General features: G+C 45.6%; 1 protein-coding gene across 14 annotated transcripts in view; it reads left to right on the top strand.

Moving 5' to 3' along the window:
- The window catches only part of LOC110503843 (BCAS3 microtubule associated cell migration factor), a 340,843-nt gene that overhangs the window by 81,094 nt on the left and 240,716 nt on the right, over nucleotides 1-19,033 (top strand). For all 14 annotated transcript variants that reach the window (XM_090218455.1, XM_090218451.1, XM_090218453.1 and 11 more), the window contains exon 16: nucleotides 7,862-8,012. In XM_090218455.1, the coding sequence (XP_090074581.1) occupies nucleotides 7,862-8,012 (151 nt within the window). The remainder of the gene's footprint in view (nucleotides 1-7,861; nucleotides 8,013-19,033) is intronic.

Genomic DNA, 19,033 nt, shown 5'->3' with positions numbered 1-19,033 from the left:
TACACTCTGTGTAGATCAAAGTATTCCCTAGCAGAGCATCCACTGCTTTCTGTCTGACTGTCTGTCTCCGTGCTCCTCTTTGCCCTACTTGCTTGTTCACAGCCAAGTCCGCGTGCAAACAATTCAAATTCAACATGAAAATATTTGTCAACAGCTGCAAAGTCTAGACACTTTTTTTTCTTCTCGGAAACGGCCAAGCTCATTTCTTGTGTGCATCGGATGCAAATCGGGCAGCAAAAGCGAGATATCCGTGACAGGGCTGAGAGGGAAACCGAGAGACGCTGTTTAGATGAGGATGCAAATTGGTTCGGAACGGGAGGGAGAGAGGGATGTAGAGGAGGATGGAAGGATAGAGGTAGAGAGAGGAAGGGATGTAGAAACGCATGGAGGGAAAGACGTAGATATGGAGGGATAGGGGGAGCTAAGTAAACTCTGAAGGGAGATTTAGGGAGGGAGTGATAGAGAGAGCAGGCCGGGTCAGGTGACATGCTGACCTCTGGTGGGAGCCTTGGCTGGACTGGCCCGGGTGGATTTGCATTGATGGATCTTCTTTCCATGGGGCTGTCATGTATCAGTGCTCAGGCACATCACGCCCCAGTCATTAATCAAATCATGGCCCCATCTCGCTCTCTCGCTAGGCTAGCTATCTCTCTGCCAGACACTCTCCTCCCTCTCCCCCTCAGACAAGCAGATATCCAGGATGTGTTGAGGATATCGTCTTCTGCCCATGCATGGTTTTCACCACTTTCCATTCATCCCTGTCCTCTCCTCACTGACTGGCCTCTGAAGAGTTTGGCCTCTTAGATCCTTGGATTGAATAACGGAGGGGGGATATGTGAGGGGGCGGGTGTAGTGGTCCAGTTAACAGCCACTGTAGCTCCACCAAAGTCAACTACACCTGTTCCTCTTTGGTTTGTCAGGGGTGAGGGGGTTAATGTGGTGCACGCAGACACAGAGAGAGAGAACGATTGAGAGAGGGAGAGAGACAGAGAGAAGAAAAAGAGTTGGAAAGAGAGAGCGGCAGGTTGAAGTGTCCTGTTGGAAGGATGCTAAATTCATTAAGATTTTTTTCTTCCTCCTCTCCTACATTTAGGCCAGCTGTAGCACCATTATGGCTTTACAGGCTGCTTCCTGTTCAAATTCCTCTTATGTTTTCCTGCTCTTCCACACAAAAGGTGGCTGCGCTGGGGGTGTAGTGCTTTCGAAATGTGAAGGGCCCTTGAGAGCCCAGGGCCACTGTTTCCCTCTCGGGATGGAGAGGCTCCGAGGCCAAGCGAGGAGGGCGGCTGCATTCCAAGTGGCACCCTATTCCCTACATTGTGCACTACCTTAGACCAGAGCCCCATGAGGCCTGGTTAAAAGTAGTGTACTATAAAGGGAATTTGGCTCCATTTGGGATGCAAACAAAGTTTGTATAACGTCCTGCTCTCCGAAGGCCCTGCTGTATTGTTGGGCCTCCACATCTAAATGGTCTCCTTTGATTAACACAAAGAAATTATTTGGCCCCACTAATGAAACACAGAGAAACACTTTAATGATCTAAACCTCCTTCTCCCATCACTGCTTTGATTCCAATAATAATCCCAACCCTCTCCTTCTTCTTTGTGCTGTTTTTGTAGCTTGTTTTCTTTTGTCTCTTTGTCCATCCCCCCCCCCCCCTTATGCTTTTAAACTCAATGGTTGTCGCCTTTCAGATGCAACAATGGAGAAAGGAAAACATTCAGATGAAGATCATTGAGTTTTGGTGCGGAAGGTTATGCTGTTTTTCCGCGGTAGCACTTAAACTTGAATCTTTGTAAGACCACAGATTGTATTGTAAAATACATAATAGTATATTCTAAGTTGAAGTGTGTCGTGATGGAGCGTAGAGCTTATGGAGTAAATGGTAAATCCTGTTTCCCTTTTTGTCTTCAGTGAATGAGGATTATTTATATTGAACAAGTTATTGTGATTTAAGAATTATATAGAACTAATGTTGAGAGTTATGATCAGCTCAACCATCATGCAGTGTTTTCCGTTCTGCTCAGATGACCTACATATTTACTACAGCTGAATGTGGCACTTCATATTATATTCACTGTACAGCTTCAAAGGAATATATTCTGCGGATCATGAAATAGTGTCTCATCAAATAGTTCCAACTCAGCTGCTGAAACCAGGTGTGGTGGACATAAGAACCTGCCTGAGACGTTGGTGAAACCAGGTAGGTGTGGTGGACATAAGAACCTGCCTGAGACGTTGGTGAAACCAGGTAGGTGTGGTGGACATAAGAACCTGCCTGAGACGTTGGTGAAACCAGGTAGGTGTGGTGGACATAAGAACCTGCCTGAGACGTTGGTGAAACCAGGTATGGTGTGGTGGACATAAGAACCTGCCTGAGACGTTGGTGAAACCAGGTATGGTGTGGTGGACATAAGAACCTGCCTGAGACGTTGGTGAAACCAGGTATGGTGTGGTGGACATAAGAACCTGCCTGAGACGTTGGTGAAACCAGGTATGGTTTGGTGGACATAAGAACCTGCCTGAGACGTTGGTGAAACCAGGTATGGTGTGGTGGACATAAGAACCTGCCTGAGACGTTGCTGAAACCAGGTATGGTGTGGTGGACATAAGAACCTGCCTGAGACGTTGGTGAAACCAGGTATGGTGTGGTGGACATAAGAACCTGCCTGAGACGTTGCTGAAACCAGGCATGGTGTGGTGTTCATAAGAACCTGCCTGAGACGTTGCTGAAACCAGGCATGGTGTGGTGTTCATAAGAACCTGCCTGAGACGTTGCTGAAACCAGGCATGGTGTGGTGTTCATAAGAACCTGCCTGAGACGTTGCTGAAACCAGGTATGGTGTAGGGGACGTAAGAACCTGCCTGAGACGTTGGTGAAACCAGGTAGGTGTGGTGGACATAAGAACCTGCCTGAGACGTTGGTGAAACCAGGTATGGTGTGGTGGACATAAGAACCTGCCTGAGACGTTGGTGAAACCAGGTATGGTGTGGTGGACATAAGAACCTGCCTGAGACGTTGCTGAAACCAGGCATGGTGTGGTGTTCATAAGAACCTGCCTGAGACGTTGCTGAAACCAGGCATGGTGTGGTGTTCATAAGAACCTGCCTGAGACGTTGCTGAAACCAGGTATGGTGTAGGGGACGTAAGAACCTGCCTGAGACGTTGGTGAAACCAGGTAGGTGTGGTGGACATAGGAACCTGCCTGAGACGTTGGTGACACCAGGTATGGTGTGGTGGACATAAGAACCTGCCTGAGACGTTGCTGAAACCAGGTAGGTGTGGTGGACATAAGAACCTGCCTGAGACGTTGGTGAAACCAGGTAGGTGTGGTGGACATAAGAACCTGCCTGAGACGTTGGTGAAACCAGGTAGGTGTGGTGGACATAAGAACCTGCCTGAGACGTTGGTGAAACCAGGTATGGTGTGGTGGACATAAGAACCTGCCTGAGACGTTGGTGAAACCAGGTATGGTGTGGTGGACATAAGAACCTGCCTGAGACGTTGGTGAAACCAGGTATGGTGTGGTGGACATAAGAACCTGCCTGAGACGTTGGTGAAACCAGGTATGGTTTGGTGGACATAAGAACCTGCCTGAGACGTTGGTGAAACCAGGTATGGTGTGGTGGACATAAGAACCTGCCTGAGACGTTGCTGAAACCAGGTATGGTGTGGTGGACATAAGAACCTGCCTGAGACGTTGGTGAAACCAGGTATGGTGTGGTGGACATAAGAACCTGCCTGAGACGTTGCTGAAACCAGGCATGGTGTGGTGTTCATAAGAACCTGCCTGAGACGTTGCTGAAACCAGGCATGGTGTGGTGTTCATAAGAACCTGCCTGAGACGTTGCTGAAACCAGGCATGGTGTGGTGTTCATAAGAACCTGCCTGAGACGTTGCTGAAACCAGGTATGGTGTAGGGGACGTAAGAACCTGCCTGAGACGTTGGTGAAACCAGGTAGGTGTGGTGGACATAAGAACCTGCCTGAGACGTTGGTGAAACCAGGTATGGTGTGGTGGACATAAGAACCTGCCTGAGACGTTGGTGAAACCAGGTATGGTGTGGTGGACATAAGAACCTGCCTGAGACGTTGCTGAAACCAGGCATGGTGTGGTGTTCATAAGAACCTGCCTGAGACGTTGCTGAAACCAGGCATGGTGTGGTGTTCATAAGAACCTGCCTGAGACGTTGCTGAAACCAGGTATGGTGTAGGGGACGTAAGAACCTGCCTGAGACGTTGGTGAAACCAGGTAGGTGTGGTGGACATAGGAACCTGCCTGAGACGTTGGTGACACCAGGTATGGTGTGGGGGACATAAGAACCTGCCTGAGACGTTGCTGAAACCAGGTATGGTGTGGTGGACATAAGAACCTGCCTGAGACGTTGGTGAAACCAGGTATGGTGGGCTGGACATAAGAACCTGCCTGAGACGTTGCTGAAACCAGGTATGGTGTGGTGGACATAAGAACTTGCCCGAGACGTTGGTGAAACCAGGTATGGTGTGGTGGACATAAGAACCTGCCTGAGACGTTGGTGAAACCAGGTATGGTGTGGTGGACATAAGAACCTGCCTGAGACGTTGCTGAAACCAGGTATGGTGTGGTGGACATAAGAACTTGCCTGAGACATTGGTTTTCACTGTAAAAATGTCTCGTATATTTAACGTACACCTAATAGACTGGCATCACAACTCTGGCATCACTACTCCGACGAGCATCACTACTCTGGACGGTTCCGACTTAGAATATGTGGACAGCTACAAATACCTAGGTGTCTGGTTAGACTGTAAACTTTCCTTCCAGACTCACATTAAGCATCTCCAATCCAAAATTAAATCTATAATCGGTTTCCTATTTCGCAACAAAGCCTCCTTCCCTCATGCTGCCAAACATACCCTCGTAAAACTGACTATCCTACCAATCCTTGACTTCGGCAATGTCATTTACAAAATAGCCTCCAACACTACTCAACAAATTGGATGGAGTCTATCACAGTGCCATCCATTTTGTCACTAAAGCCCCATATACTACCCACCACTGCAACCTGTTTGCTCTCGTTGGCTGGCCCTCGCCACATACCCGTCGCCAAACCCACTGGCTCCAGGTCATCTGTAAGTCTTTGCTAGGTAAAGCCCCACCTTATCTCAGCCCCCTGGTCACCATAGCAACACCCACCTCTAGCACACGCTCCCGCAGGTATATTGCGCTGGTCATCCCCAAAGCCAATTCCTCCTTTGGCTGCCTTTCCTTCCTGTTCTCTGCTGCCAATGACTGGAACGAACTGCAAAAATCTCTGAAGCTGTAGACTTACAGTGGAGCAGAAAAGTATTTAGTCAGCCAACAATTGTGCAAGTTCTCCCACTTAAAAAGATGAGAGGCCTGTAATTTTCATCATAGGTACACTTCAACTATGACAGACAAAATGAGAAAAAAAATCCAGAAAATCACATTGTAGAATTTTTAATGAATTTATTTGCAAATTATGGTGGAAAATAAGTATTTGGTCAATTACAAAACTTTATCTCAATACTTTTTTATATACCCTTTGTTGACAATGACAGAGGTCAAGCATTTTCTGTAAGTCTTCACAAGGTTTTCACACACTGTTGCTGGTATTTTGGCCCATTCCTCCATGCAGATCTCCTCTAGAGCAGTGATGTTTTGGGGCTGTTGCTGGGCAACACAGACTTTCAACTCCCTCCAAAGATTTTCTATGGGGTTGAGATCTGGAGACTGGCTAGGCCACTCCAGGACCTTGAAATGCTTCTTACGAAGCCACTCCTTCGTTGCCCGGGAGGTGTGTTTGGGATCATTGTCATGCTGAAAGACCCAGCCACATTTCATCTTCAATGCCCTTGCTGATGGAAAGAGGTTTTGACTCAAAATCCCACGATACATGGCCCCATTCATTCTTTCCTTTATACGGATCAGTCATCCTGGTCCCTTTGCAGAAAAACAGCCCCAAAGCATGATGTTTCCACCCCCATGCTTCACAGTAGGTATGGTGTTCTTTGGATGCAACTCCGCATTCTTTGTCCTCCAAACACGACGAGTTGAGTTTTTACCAATAAGTTATATTTTGGTTTCATCTGACCATATGACATTCTCCCAATCTTCTTCTGGATCATCCAAATGCTTTCTAGCAAACTTCAGATGGGCCTGGACATGTACTGGCTTAAGCAGAGGGACACGTCTGGCACTGCAGGATTTGAGTCACTGGCGGCGTAGTGTGTTACTGATGGTAGGCTTTGTTACTTTGGTCCCAGCTCTCTGCAGGTCATTCACTAGGTCCCCCCGTGTGGTTCTGGGATTTTTGCTCACCGTTCTTGTGATCATTTTGACCCCACGGGGTGAGATCTTGCGTGGAGCCCCAGATTGAGGGAGATTATTAGTGGTCTTGTATGTCTTCCATTTCCTAATAATTCCTCCCACAGTTGATTTCTTCAAACCAAGCTGCTTACCTATTGCAGATTCAGTCTTCCCAGCATGGTGCAGGTTACAATTTTGTTTCTGGTGTCCTTTGACAGCTCTTTGGTCTTGGCCATAGTGGAGTTTGGAGTGTGACTGTTTGAGGTTGTGGACAGGTGTCTTTTATACAGATAACAAGTTCAAACAGATGCCATTAATACAGGTAACGAGTGGAGGACAGAGGAGCCTCTTAAAGAAGAAGTTACAGGTTTGTGCGAGCCAGAAATCTTGCTTATTTGTAGGTGACTAAATACTTATTTTCCACCATAATTTGCAAATAAATTCATTAAAAATCCTAAAATGTGATTTTCTGGATTTTTTTTCTCATTTTGTCCGTCATAGTTGAAGTGTACCTATGATGAAAATTACAGGCCTCTCTCATATTTTTAAGTGGGAGAACTTGCACAGTTTGTGGCTGACTAAATACTTTTTTGCCCCACTGTATATCTCCCTCACTATAAGCATCAGCTGTCAGAGCAGTTTACTGATCACTGCACCTGTACACAGCCCATCTGTAAACAGCCCACCCAACTACCTCATCCCCATATTATTTTTTTGCTGTTTTGCACCCCAGAATCTCTACTTGCACGTCATCTGCACATCTATCACTCCATTGTTAATGCTAAATTGTAATTATTTCGCCACTATGGCCTATTTATTGCCTTACCTCCCGAATCTTACTACATCTGCACACACTGTATATTGATTTTTCTTTTGTGTTATTGACTGTACATTTGTTTATCCCATGTGTAACTCTGTGTTGTTGTTTTTGTCACACTGCTTTGCTTTATCTTGGCTACGTCGCAGTTGTAAACTGGCCTACCTGGTTAAATAAAGGTGAAATAAAAATAAACATGTAACAGTTGTACTCATAGGAATGAATGTATTCTACATTACTGCTTTGATATGTACAATTAGTTCTTAAATGTAATGTATTTTTACAGTTTGAGAGAGCAAGGGACACATTCTCGAAGTCAACTAAGCCTGCAGTGAGCAAGCATCAAGTCTTTGTGTGTGTGTTTGTCATTGTCAAACAACATGTTCCCTCTCTGATGTAGCTCTTTGAGGCCGTTAGATGTGGTGCCCTTTGACGTGGCCTGATTGTGTTTAGCTTGGGCTCCACTCAGATGAGAGGTGTGTGAGTCCTGTTGATTAGGTCTGATTAACCTACTGGGTACTAGTTGCTCTGAGGCGCCGCATCTTTAGCTGGTTACCTCCAATCAGGGCCATGGCTCCTGCAAGGCCTTGGACCCCAGGTGTCTGAGGGGGGGGGGGACTTCAGGATATATGTTTCATCATACATTGATTACGTTTTGCATGGTTACTTTCAGAGTATTAGACTTGGACTATAAAATAGGACGTGTATAAAATATTTTCTCTCTCTCTGTGCAGCTAAACTCACCAGTCAGGAGTCGTACAACAACTTCACCAACAACAACATGGGTAACCCTCGTCTGTCCCCTCTGCCCAGCCTCACCATAGTGCTGCCCCTGGCACAGATCAAACAGCCCATGACCCTGGGCACCATGACCAAGCGCTCCGGGTGAGTTGTCCTGCCCTGCATCCAGCCATGTGTTGTTACTGTATACCAAGCCTGTTCCATTCACATTCTGTCCATCTAACTACTCACTACTATTGATCTGAAATAGCCTTTACGACTCAGTCTGTCCTCCTTTGGCCACCGCCATTGATCATGTTCCATGTTTTCTGTTCATCTGTATCTGTTATGAACCCATTGGATTTGCAAGAAACATCCACATTATATTATATCCAGCCTTGTTTGGAGTATGTTGCCAGTCTGTCTCTATGTACAGCTACACTACAGCACAACATGTCGCTATGGAAACATTTCCCAGTGGGTCTCTCTCACAGGCAGTATCTGTGCGTGTCAGTGTGTCCTCTCCCGCTCCTCTCCCTTGGTCAGTCACGCTATGACTAAGTCTGTAGTTTTAAGAGGCGGTGAGTCAGAGGAGAGAGACTGCACCTTGTGAACTTCATTTACATACAGGTGGCATCACAATTATGGCTGGATTTTAATATTTTCATTTAAATGTAATTTTCCTGTCATGTTTGAATGGGACATGTTGTGATGATGGAAGCAGCAGGCTACTGGGGTTTCTTCCCAATGATATTAGATCACTTCAGTTGTGTATAAAGACACTCGACATCTGAGCCTGGTGGTTAGAAACACACCATCATTAGTTTGATTCATCTGCACGATTATTACAAGGGATTTGTTTTATGGTGAAAGGAAAACCTATTTTTTTTTGCATAATGCCCTACTTAGCAAAACACAGTAGGTAGAAAGGAGAGATTTGAGAGTGTAACTGGCAGGTCATCCTTCTGGAGGATAACTCCTAAATTGGCTAGTTGAAATGTTTTGAATCAAAACTGATCGGCTGCTTTACCCTTTCTGTCTGTCTCTCTGTCAGTCAGTGTGCCAGTATCCTTTCACTCTCAAATAGACATGTACAACCTTTTCACCAGTTCTCCTCTCTACTCTATCTATTCAAGTAAAAACAACAGCAAAGTCACTAAAGAAATGCTCCTGTCCTACTCAAGTCAAACCTGTACATTAAACATAGCTGTCCGTCCATCCTTAACTCCCATCTTTCCATCTGTCTGGCCTTCCACTACCAGAGAGAGGACGTCAGGGGCGAGCTAATGAAGCTAGACAGGCAGCTGTGCATCCCTCTCCTGCCCTGTACCAGACCCCCTGCATGTGTACACACACACACACACACACACACACACACACACACACACACACACACACACACACACACAGGCAGCAGGTTGGGCCCTTGAAGTGAGGGGTGATATCAAGTGCGTTCACACAGACTTGCGCAGGAGTATCCAGGCACCATCTGTTTGTCTGTGTAGCTGGCTGTGTGTGCGTGGGAACGGGGAATCCGGCAGCTGTATTTACACCTGTGTGAGCAGATACCCGTTGGCAGAGTGGCAGAGCAACACACCAGCTGGTTAACCTACATTCTCATGGCCTGTGTGTCTGCAACGCACTCCAGTGCATCACACACACCATTGCCCCGTAGAGTGCTCCTGGGGGAAGCCACCACAGTCTTTGTTCTGCCCCGTAGAGTGCTCCTGGGGGAAGCCACCACAGTCTTTGTTCAGCCCCGCAGAGTGCTCCTGGGCGAAGCCACCACAGTCTTTGTTCTGCCCCGTAGAGTGTTCCTGGGGGAAGCCACCACAGTCTTTGTTCTGCCCCGTAGAGTGCTCCTGGGGGAAGCCACCACAGTCTTTGTTCTGCCCCGTAGAGTGCTCCTGGGGGAAGCCACCACAGTCTTTGTTCTGCCCCGCAGAGTGCTCCTTGGGGAAGCCACCACAGTCTTTGTTCTGCCCCGTAGAGTGCTCCTGGGGGAAGCCACCACATTCTTTGTTCTGCCCCGTAGAGTGCTCCTGGGGGAAGCCACCACAGTCTTTGTTCTGCCCCGCAGAGTGCTCCTGGGGGAAGCCACCACAGTCTTTGTTCTGCCCCGTAGAGTGCTCCTGGGGGAAGCCACCACAGTCTTTGTTCTGCCCCACAGAGCGCTTCTGGGGGAAGCCATCACAGTCTTTGTTCCACACAGAGCACCCGTCCTATTCCAACCTACTTTATGCTTAAGGGACCTGACCAGTCATTCCTAACAGAGAACGACCGATATGGATTTTTTTTTAGGGCCGATACCCGATTTTTGGGGATTAAGTAAGTGGATGGCCGATATATTCAGTATCGTGACATTTTAACATTTGGGTGACACAATTTCCCAAAGATGAACATGTATGCATTAATGCATCAATTTTAAAATCAAACAATACATTTGACTTTTTTTATACCAATCTTAATACTTAACAACATAATGATAATACTTTTATTTCAATGGTACATCTCTTGATTAACTGGGCAAATGAAGATGGTGTAGGTATACTCACAATACAGGTGAATGCATATTCAATAGGAGTGTGTGCATGCAGTAAGTTATTGAGCTTGTTTTGGATGAGTCTATGTTGCTACAGATGACAAACGGTCTATTTGCTTTCTGCTACTATGATAACTAGGTCAATGGCAACAAAATTTGCTACCAAGCCATTAATGCACATAATATCTAACAAAGAGAGTGAGGGTAGGAAAACAGATGAAGAAACTATGCACGTTCTGTTTTATTGAGAACGCACACACACACGCTGCTCTACAGCTTTCTTGGTCCATAAACATGCAGGAAGATTCTTAGGTAGCTAAACCTATTGCCAACATTTATTTAGGCATTTTAAAACACTTCCTCCTTCCCCTATTGCGACAACCATCTAATCCGACTATCAACTGTCAATTTACGGATACGATTGTGGCTGGTCAGATTGGCACACCAGTAAATCGCTAACTTTACACTAAGTAAGATGGCTCGTTGCCCAAAATGGTGCATGTTAATAATTATCACCAGCTACCGTTAGCTAGCTACGTTGACGATTAGGTCCTATGTTTATCTAGCCAACTAGCTAGAATAGAACACCACAGATTAAAGGATTAGTTATCGCAATCTTTGCTAACAGGTCACATTTGGGCAACAAGCTAGCTAGCTTTCTTATTGCATTCATGTCCTGGCACGTTGACACACGCCTTATTATTAGTGAATTAATTAAATATTTGCAACAGGAGTTCAATTTTGGTCACTGTCAATTTTTCAAGTTCTGAAACTGCACCTTTCTGTTGGAGAATGAGCTAGCTTGCTTCTGATTTTCCCAGCTAGACATTCCTCGGCATTGAGCAGTGCTCGTGGTTTAGCCAGTCAGTGGCGGCTGGCATAGCAGCAGTTTTGCTATGTTGTATAGAGAAGAGCCGATAGACTAGAAAAGGCCAGTATCAGCCTGATGTATCGGTTCGGCCGATTATCGCCGTTTTCTCATTAGTAAGAGCCCAGAACTGGAGCTGAAGACTTTCAACAGTTTGCTTCCATCAGAACAAGCCATTAGGAGTAAGGGAGGAGAAAGGAACCCCCCCCCCCTCTCTTTCAGAGTTGTTCCGGTTGTTTCTGTGTTTGGAGGGAGGGGAAGAGAGGAAATGGGATGTCCCCCTGTGATGCACAGCATCCTGCCCCGATAACCTCCACCAGACAAGGGCAGGGTTCCAGGGTTAGGGAGCAGATAGACAGACAGAGCTGGATCCAAGACTCTGGGACTCCTCAAAATCACTACAGGGATGTGGGCTCTCTCCCCACTGTGTACAACAGCCATGGGTTCAGATAGTATTTGTTTTTTGTGTGTTTGAATGAGCATTGCTATAGAGCCAGATGGGCAGGGTTTGTAGTTTTGGGACCATTGGGCAAAGAAAGCTCAATTAAATACTATATGAACCCAGGTCTTTAGTACAGTGAGAATGGTGGAGGAAGTGACCCCCACATGACCCCTGGTTTGCTGTCGGACATATTTGGCAGAAGTCTGAGAGACAGAAGCTGTGTTCGGATACTCATACTAACCGCACTAACCCAACTATTTGTGATGTGAATTGAGTGTATAGAGTATGCTTATTGGTCATAGTATGGATATAGTTACTATGCCAAAAGTTCCCGGATGTCTTAATGCAATTCTTCCAAAAATGGGCGTGGCTTCACAACATTTTCAGATTTGATGAAAATGGCGGAAAATATGCAGCCGAAGTCCGACGAAGGTGGATACAAATTCATTGCTTTAACTAATTATGACAAATGTTAAGAAAATGTTGAGCAATGTAATAAAGTAATTACTTTTCAAGTAAGTTATGTTACACGTTATGTTGGCTGACAATTTGTTAGCTATGCTATCCTTACGAACCGCAATGCATTATAGCAGTAGGTACCTAACATTAGTTGGCTACTATTATTCACATCATTCTTAGCTAAGGGGTTTAGTCGTTGTGCGTTTCAATGGACATTCTGGCAATCTACTCCGATTTCAGAGCACCCTCGCGCTGAATATCTGATTAATTAACGAATGCTCAACACCCGTTGAATATGGCCGGTGTCGGCAACAAAAACAGAGTAAGTAAATAGTTGCCAGCAGCACAGTAACAGTCACCAACACTCTGGATAACATGAAAACAGCCTAATCAACTCTGCTAGGGTGAGTAAAATGGTCAGCGTGAGGTGTTCTGTGTCATTTGTGTCTATAAGTAGCTAGCCAACGTTAGCCAGTTTGCTTTGGTGCTTCACTGCCGTTGAACGCTCGGATCAACACTACTCCTCGGCCAGAGCGTCCAGTGTGCGCAATGAACGCTCCAAATTTATGAAAGGACAATCTGACAGCGCTCTGGATTTACCACGCCCAGAGCGCACTGTGCATAGCAGAAGAATCAACTTCCGGTAGACAGGCGAAGCTAGCTCTAGTACGCTCAACTGAAACGATACCTACCGTTCATTTACAACTGAGGTGGGCAATTCCAGTCCTTGAGGGCCTGATTGGCATCACAGTTTTGCCCCAGGTAACACACCTGACTCCAATAATCAACTAATCATGATCTTCAGTTTAGAATGACATTTGATTAATCAGCTGTGTTTGCTAGGGATGGAGAAAAAGTGACTCCAATCATGCCCTTGAGAACTGGAGTTCCCACCTCTGGTTTACAGTATACTAAAATTAACTAATAGTGTGTAGTATATACTCATTAGGTATGTAGTATACAGTATGTTAGTATGGGTATTCGAACACAGCTAGAGAAACGAGCACTATCATTTGAGGCCTTGGGGAGCTTTTTAACATTTTAATATTTTGGTTGTTTCAATCCTGGATTGTATAGCTAGCAAAGTATGCTCAAAGCTGAAAAGCACTCAGACAGAGAATTTGCAACACGTGTTTGAAATGAAACAACAAAATTAAATGACCTGGTGTGAATCCCACTGATGGGTATTCTCCTCTAATGCAGACAGAGATGGAGAGAGCAAGAGAAACTGAGAGAGTGGGCCCTCCTGACCTTCCTCAGACAAGCAGAACAGATTACTATTATATGTGTGTACAGTTGGAGCAGCTAGCCACCTGCCAGCCCATTGTCTGTTAGAGCTCTAATGAGAAAAGCACTGAGAAGACATGGGCTTTAAGAGCATAACAGTAGCTAGCGAGCATTGTGGCACCAGGCCTTCAGCACACACAGCACTGCGTGTGGAACGTGTCACACGCTAAACCATTTGCACAAATCACCCTCTTCTCTCTTTAATGGTACTAGCGGAGCAGCGTTAAGGTCCACGGGTTAAGAGTTGAATGTGTGAACGATTACTCCATGGGAGTGGGGTCGCTAACCTCCCAGGTCGATTTATCACTATCTCTCTCTCTCTCCCCTCATCCGCTGTTCCTCTCTATCCAGCCATTCGCCAGCTTTGATTCTTAGTGTTTCTGTGTGTTCTCAACAGAGTCGTAATGCGAGCATTAGCTAGCACGTTTGGAGACAATCTATTTTTATATAAGTGGGGCTTTTACAGTGTTTTCCATTAGCGCGCCGGCTTATGACCGGGAAACACAGCGAAGAGGAAGAGGTGAGTCTGTCTAAAATGAGCCCAATGCGTTTCTATGGGCATATTTTGTACCTAAGAGTGTCACCTGCCTTCCTGCCTTCGGGACAACGGTAGGGCGGAGACATGAGCATCTTGTCTTATATACAGATCTCTGGTTGCAGTTTAATTTCTTTCCGTGGAGGAGTGGCATGATGCTCGTGAATAGGGTCTTACATTGAGAGTATCTTCATCATGATACCATCGTGATAGTGACCTATATTTTCAAAAGCGTGTTCATATTTCACGACATCCGAGGGCTTTTGGAGTTGCCTATATGCTATTGAGCAAAATAATAGGCATACACTTGATTTAGGCAACACTATAGCATGCTAAATGTTTCTGGTCAGTGATCGATGAGCAAACTAATAATGTCCTATACCACCTCTATTTATTTGCCCAGCCGGAGAATTAACCAAATATACAGACAGAGATTCAGTCAAACAAAATCACATTGATTGACAAATTACAGGCTTTTGTTTGAGAGTAGCCCAGGCTACTAAACGACTGAGTGAAGAGCAACATAATCTACTTGTTAAGCCACATAGCATGCGGGGACACTGTGCTAATCAGTGCTAGTAAATGAGCCAGTAAGATCATCATGAGCAGCACTCACCTCAATTTAGCTAACGTTTCCACAGCCTAATTGTAGCCTAACCAATACCCAAATGGAGTCCCCAAGCTAGTCTCAAAACAGTGCCAAATGTTGCTGAAATAGTCGACCACACACTGGTAGGCTATTGCTTGAAATGTATTATAACTATTGGATGACTTTGGGAGTTTCAATAAGCGTTGAGCAACAATTTGATGCCTTCAATTGCATTATCCTACTTTATTCCAATATTTTTGTCATTCAGTGATATTTATTCCCACAGTTATTCTTTATGGATCCATCTAGTTGTGCTTAAGAAAACAGTGTGAAGGACAATGCGAAGAGATGGGACAATCAAGAACTTAAGAACGCAGTGCATGTCAATGCTGCCTCAGCATTACGGCTGCGTTTCATACTAAGCTGTAGGCAGACCTTTACTGCAATCATGACTAGGTTGGTTTGAAGAAATAAAAGTTGAGGCTTTGATACCGGCAACACCTTTTCAGATATAAACAAAAGGTGTAAAAAGTTGGCGTGATGCTAAAGTTGTCGAGGAAACGTCTTAGTATGAAAGGTGTATTATAAAATAGTCCTGATCAAATTGACCTAGACAATATCCATAACAACTGACTTCATCCAATGTTATGTCATTCTACACAATACCACAACTAATTTCTCCAATCTGGGAGGCAAAGTATTCAGTCATTTCGCTGTGTTTTTCAGATGGAATCAACGCATTAGAATGTACCAGAGGCCACCAAAATAGACTTCCTATGGCAATATATTTCAACCCCCCACTGTTCCTAGGCCGTCATTGAAAATAAGAATTTGTTCTTAACTGACTTGTCTAGTTAAATAAAGGTAAAATAAAATAAAAAAACTTGTGGAAAACACTGCCTATACTCTATATCACATGTCATTTGTGTTCTAATCTTTTATATTGTTAGTGCGTGTGGAAACTATTCGCCTAGTTTTATCAGGTTTTTTTTGTTAAAGAAATGATGTTTCTGACCTACTATCGACATCACACCATAACCATCTAGAACAGACTGCCTGCATGGCTTTAACTACATTCTATTCTCTCTATCCAGGGTCTGAACTTTAAGAAATAAGAAAAAGTGCTACATGCATAATTTTTTTACCCAGAATCCAGTACAGGCTTGTTCCATTGAGACCTGTAACACTATCTATCTGTATCCTATCAGCCACCATCCATTCACCCAGCAGGAGGCTAGCAGGGTGCCAGTGTTTAAGTGCTTCACATGGGGGTAAAGTACATCAGCGATGCCAGCCTCCCAGTGCCAGTGAAGGCCCAATTAAGGCCAAGGCCCGATGGTCATGTTAAGATGACCCATGCTGGTTGGCTAGCTTTTGAATGTAATTGAACCCATGCCCGTGTTATGTTAGGTACTGGCTAAACCCTATCCATGCTGTTAGGCTAGCCACTAGCTTTTGGATATCTGTGTAACTTCCGGCCCATGCTGTTTGACTACTGGGTAAATGTGTTCAAACAAACATAACAGGACTAGAGTTAGCATAGCCAAGACCCACTGGTCCTGTTAAACTGACCCCATGTCCTGCTGTTAGGCTAGGTACCAGAGAACCGTGTTGTTTGTCTAGCTACCAGCTAACCCTTTAACCATGCTGTTTGTCTACTGGCTAAAATGTGTTTGAGCCAACATAACAGGACCCCCACCGCCATTACACTGCTCACCCAAAGTCCATCCACTCAGACCAAGGTCTCTTCCTTAAAAGGAAAACACTGGTCTCCACTCAACAGTAGTCTCCAGTCTCACAATGACCACCTAAAAAGTTGACTTTGTGTTATATTGTTTCTTTGTTTCTCTTCGTCTAAGTAACCTCTCTCCACCTCTCTCCACCTCTCGCCACCTCTCTCCACCTCTCTCCACCTCTCTCCTCCTCTCTCCTCCTCTCTCCTCCTCTCTCCACCTCTCTCCACCTCTCTCCTCCTCTCTCCACCTTTCTCCTCCTCTCTCCTCCTCTCTCCACCTCTCTCCTCCTCTCTCCACCTCTCTCCTCCTCTCGCCACCTCTCGCCACCTCTCGCCACCTCTCTCCACCTCTCTCCACCTCTCTCCTCCTCTCTCCTCCTCTCTCCACCTCTCTCCTCCTCTCTCCTCCTGTCTCCACCTCTCTCCTCCTCTCGCCACCTCTCGCCACCTCTCTCCACCTCTCTCCACCTCTCTCCACCTCTCTCCACCTCTCTCCACCTCTCTCCTCCTCTCTCCTCCTCTCTCCACCTCTCTCCACCTCTCTCCACCTCTCTCCTCCTCTCTCCTCCTCTCTCCTCCTCTCTCCTCCTCTCTCCTCCTCTCTCCACCTCTCTCCACCTCTCTCCACCTCTCTCCTCCTCTCGCCACCTCTCGCCACCTCTCGCCACCTCTCGCCACCTCTCGCCACCTCTCTCCTCCTCTCTCCTCCTCTCTCCTCCTCTCTCCTCCTCTCTCCACCTCTCTCCTCCTCTCTCCACCTCTCTCCTCCTCTCTCCTCCTCTCTCCACCTCTCTCCACCTCTCTCCTCCTCTCTCCACCTTTCTCCTCCTCTCTCCACCTCTCTCCTCCTCTCTCCACCTCTCTCCTCTCTCCACCTCTCTCCACTCCACCTCTCTCCACCTCTCTCCTTCTCTCTCCTCCTCTCTCCACCTCTCTCCACCTCTCTCCTCATATCTCTGGGCTAATGCAGATAGTCCACTGCCCTACTACTCTACACACACACACACAGTGCTGTGCTAGTCTGGAGAGATTCAGACAGATGCCCCGTCCCTCCGCAGCAGATAATAAAAAGAAGTGGCGTGCCGTGCTTTGATTGGCCAGTGGCCTTGATTACCTCCCAAATGGCACGCTATATAGTGCACTACTTTTGACAAGGCTCCATAGGGTTCTGGTCAAAAGTTGTGCACTATAATGGGAATGGGGTGCCATTTGAGAGTTACTGCCGTTCTGATGTGGTCTGCTGTGTTCAGGGACAAAGTTCAGTCTCATCTGGCCATTATTACTGTGGGGAAAAGGCTGTTTACTGTAAACTGTTTACAGAGGTCTGTCACTATCTCTGAACATGCAGGGTAAACACAGGAACACACTCCCACTCCTAATGGCTCGTAAACACTGGCCCGGGGAATACACACACACACACTCAAAAAAAGACCACCGGACACACACTCGCCCACACCCTCAGATGCTTGCAAACACACACGAATACTCACAGACATTTCACAAACAAATTCACACTCACCCGTAAAAAGTCATATCCAGACATATGATGTTCTTCTCAAACAAAGTAATTGTGCTGCAGAATATCTTATCCATAAACCCACAAGGTTTAATTGGCATTGGAACAAACTTGATCAAACGTGATTTTATATGACTGATCCTGTAGGGCATATCGGATTCCTTGAACAACCTAAGCAAAGTTAAGATTCCCTTTTTTGTCTTCTCTTTAACCCATTACACTCATATCCGCATACTGGTTGAAAACGGCAGCTTTGGGCTCTGATAAGTGCCTTAATTTAGAACGCAGTGGCTGTTCAGTAACATGCTATAAATGACGTCAGCGCTCAGGGTCTCCGCTTCACAGCTCTGAATGGGTTTTGACTCGCAACGTTTTGCCTGAGTAAGGGACATGTGGTAAATTAAGAAGTCTCAAAGCATCTTGAAAGATGAGACATTGAGAATTATAATAAATACCAGTTTGATGTCATACGAGCAAGCCAAACGTGCACTTTACATTTCCATATTATAAAACTCATGTCAAATACAGTGTCAATGTTTATGATCACTATTTGTGATGTACTTACTGTAGAGTTACAAGATGACATGGCGTCACACCCTGGGTTGTTCTGAACAGAATGAGCCCATGTTTTGTCCTTTGTGAAGGTCATTTGCCGTGGAACACGCATCTGAATGTACTCATGACTACTTTCTATCATCACCAGAATTACAATCTGAATTGCCCTGTGAAAGCCTAACACTGTAAGATCGTATTTTATAATTTTTCTAGTCATGTTGGCAATATAACAAGCTTTCAAATGATGCCCACCTCAACCAGATTGTGATTTATAACGGTCCGTTTTGGGATTGCGTAAAGAACAACAGTAATTGTGTGATTGCAGGGTTGTGTTCCAAACAAAACAACTACAAGTGTGCTTGCTGTAGTTTCTCAGCGTCACAGCGAGGAGAGCTTAAACAAACACCTAACACGGAACCCAAACCGGCTGCGTGCGCCATCGTGCATACATTTACTTTGTCCCCCTACACCAAATGTGATCATGACACGCAGGTTAAAATATCAAAACAAACTCTGAACCAATGACATACATTTAGGGACAGGTCGAAAAGTATTAAACATGTATGGCAATTAAGCTTGCTGTTGCTAGCTAATTTGTCCTGGGATATAAACATTTGGTTGTTATTTTACCTGAAATGCACAAGGTCCTCTACTCTGA

This window comes from Oncorhynchus mykiss, chromosome 24 (assembly GCF_057628025.1).
Source record: "Oncorhynchus mykiss isolate SJ-2025 chromosome 24, ASM5762802v1, whole genome shotgun sequence".
NCBI classification, from domain to species: Eukaryota; Metazoa; Chordata; class Actinopteri; order Salmoniformes; family Salmonidae; genus Oncorhynchus; species Oncorhynchus mykiss.
Note: the sequence above shows the minus strand (reverse complement) of the source record. Positions and strands in the feature narration are given on the sequence as shown.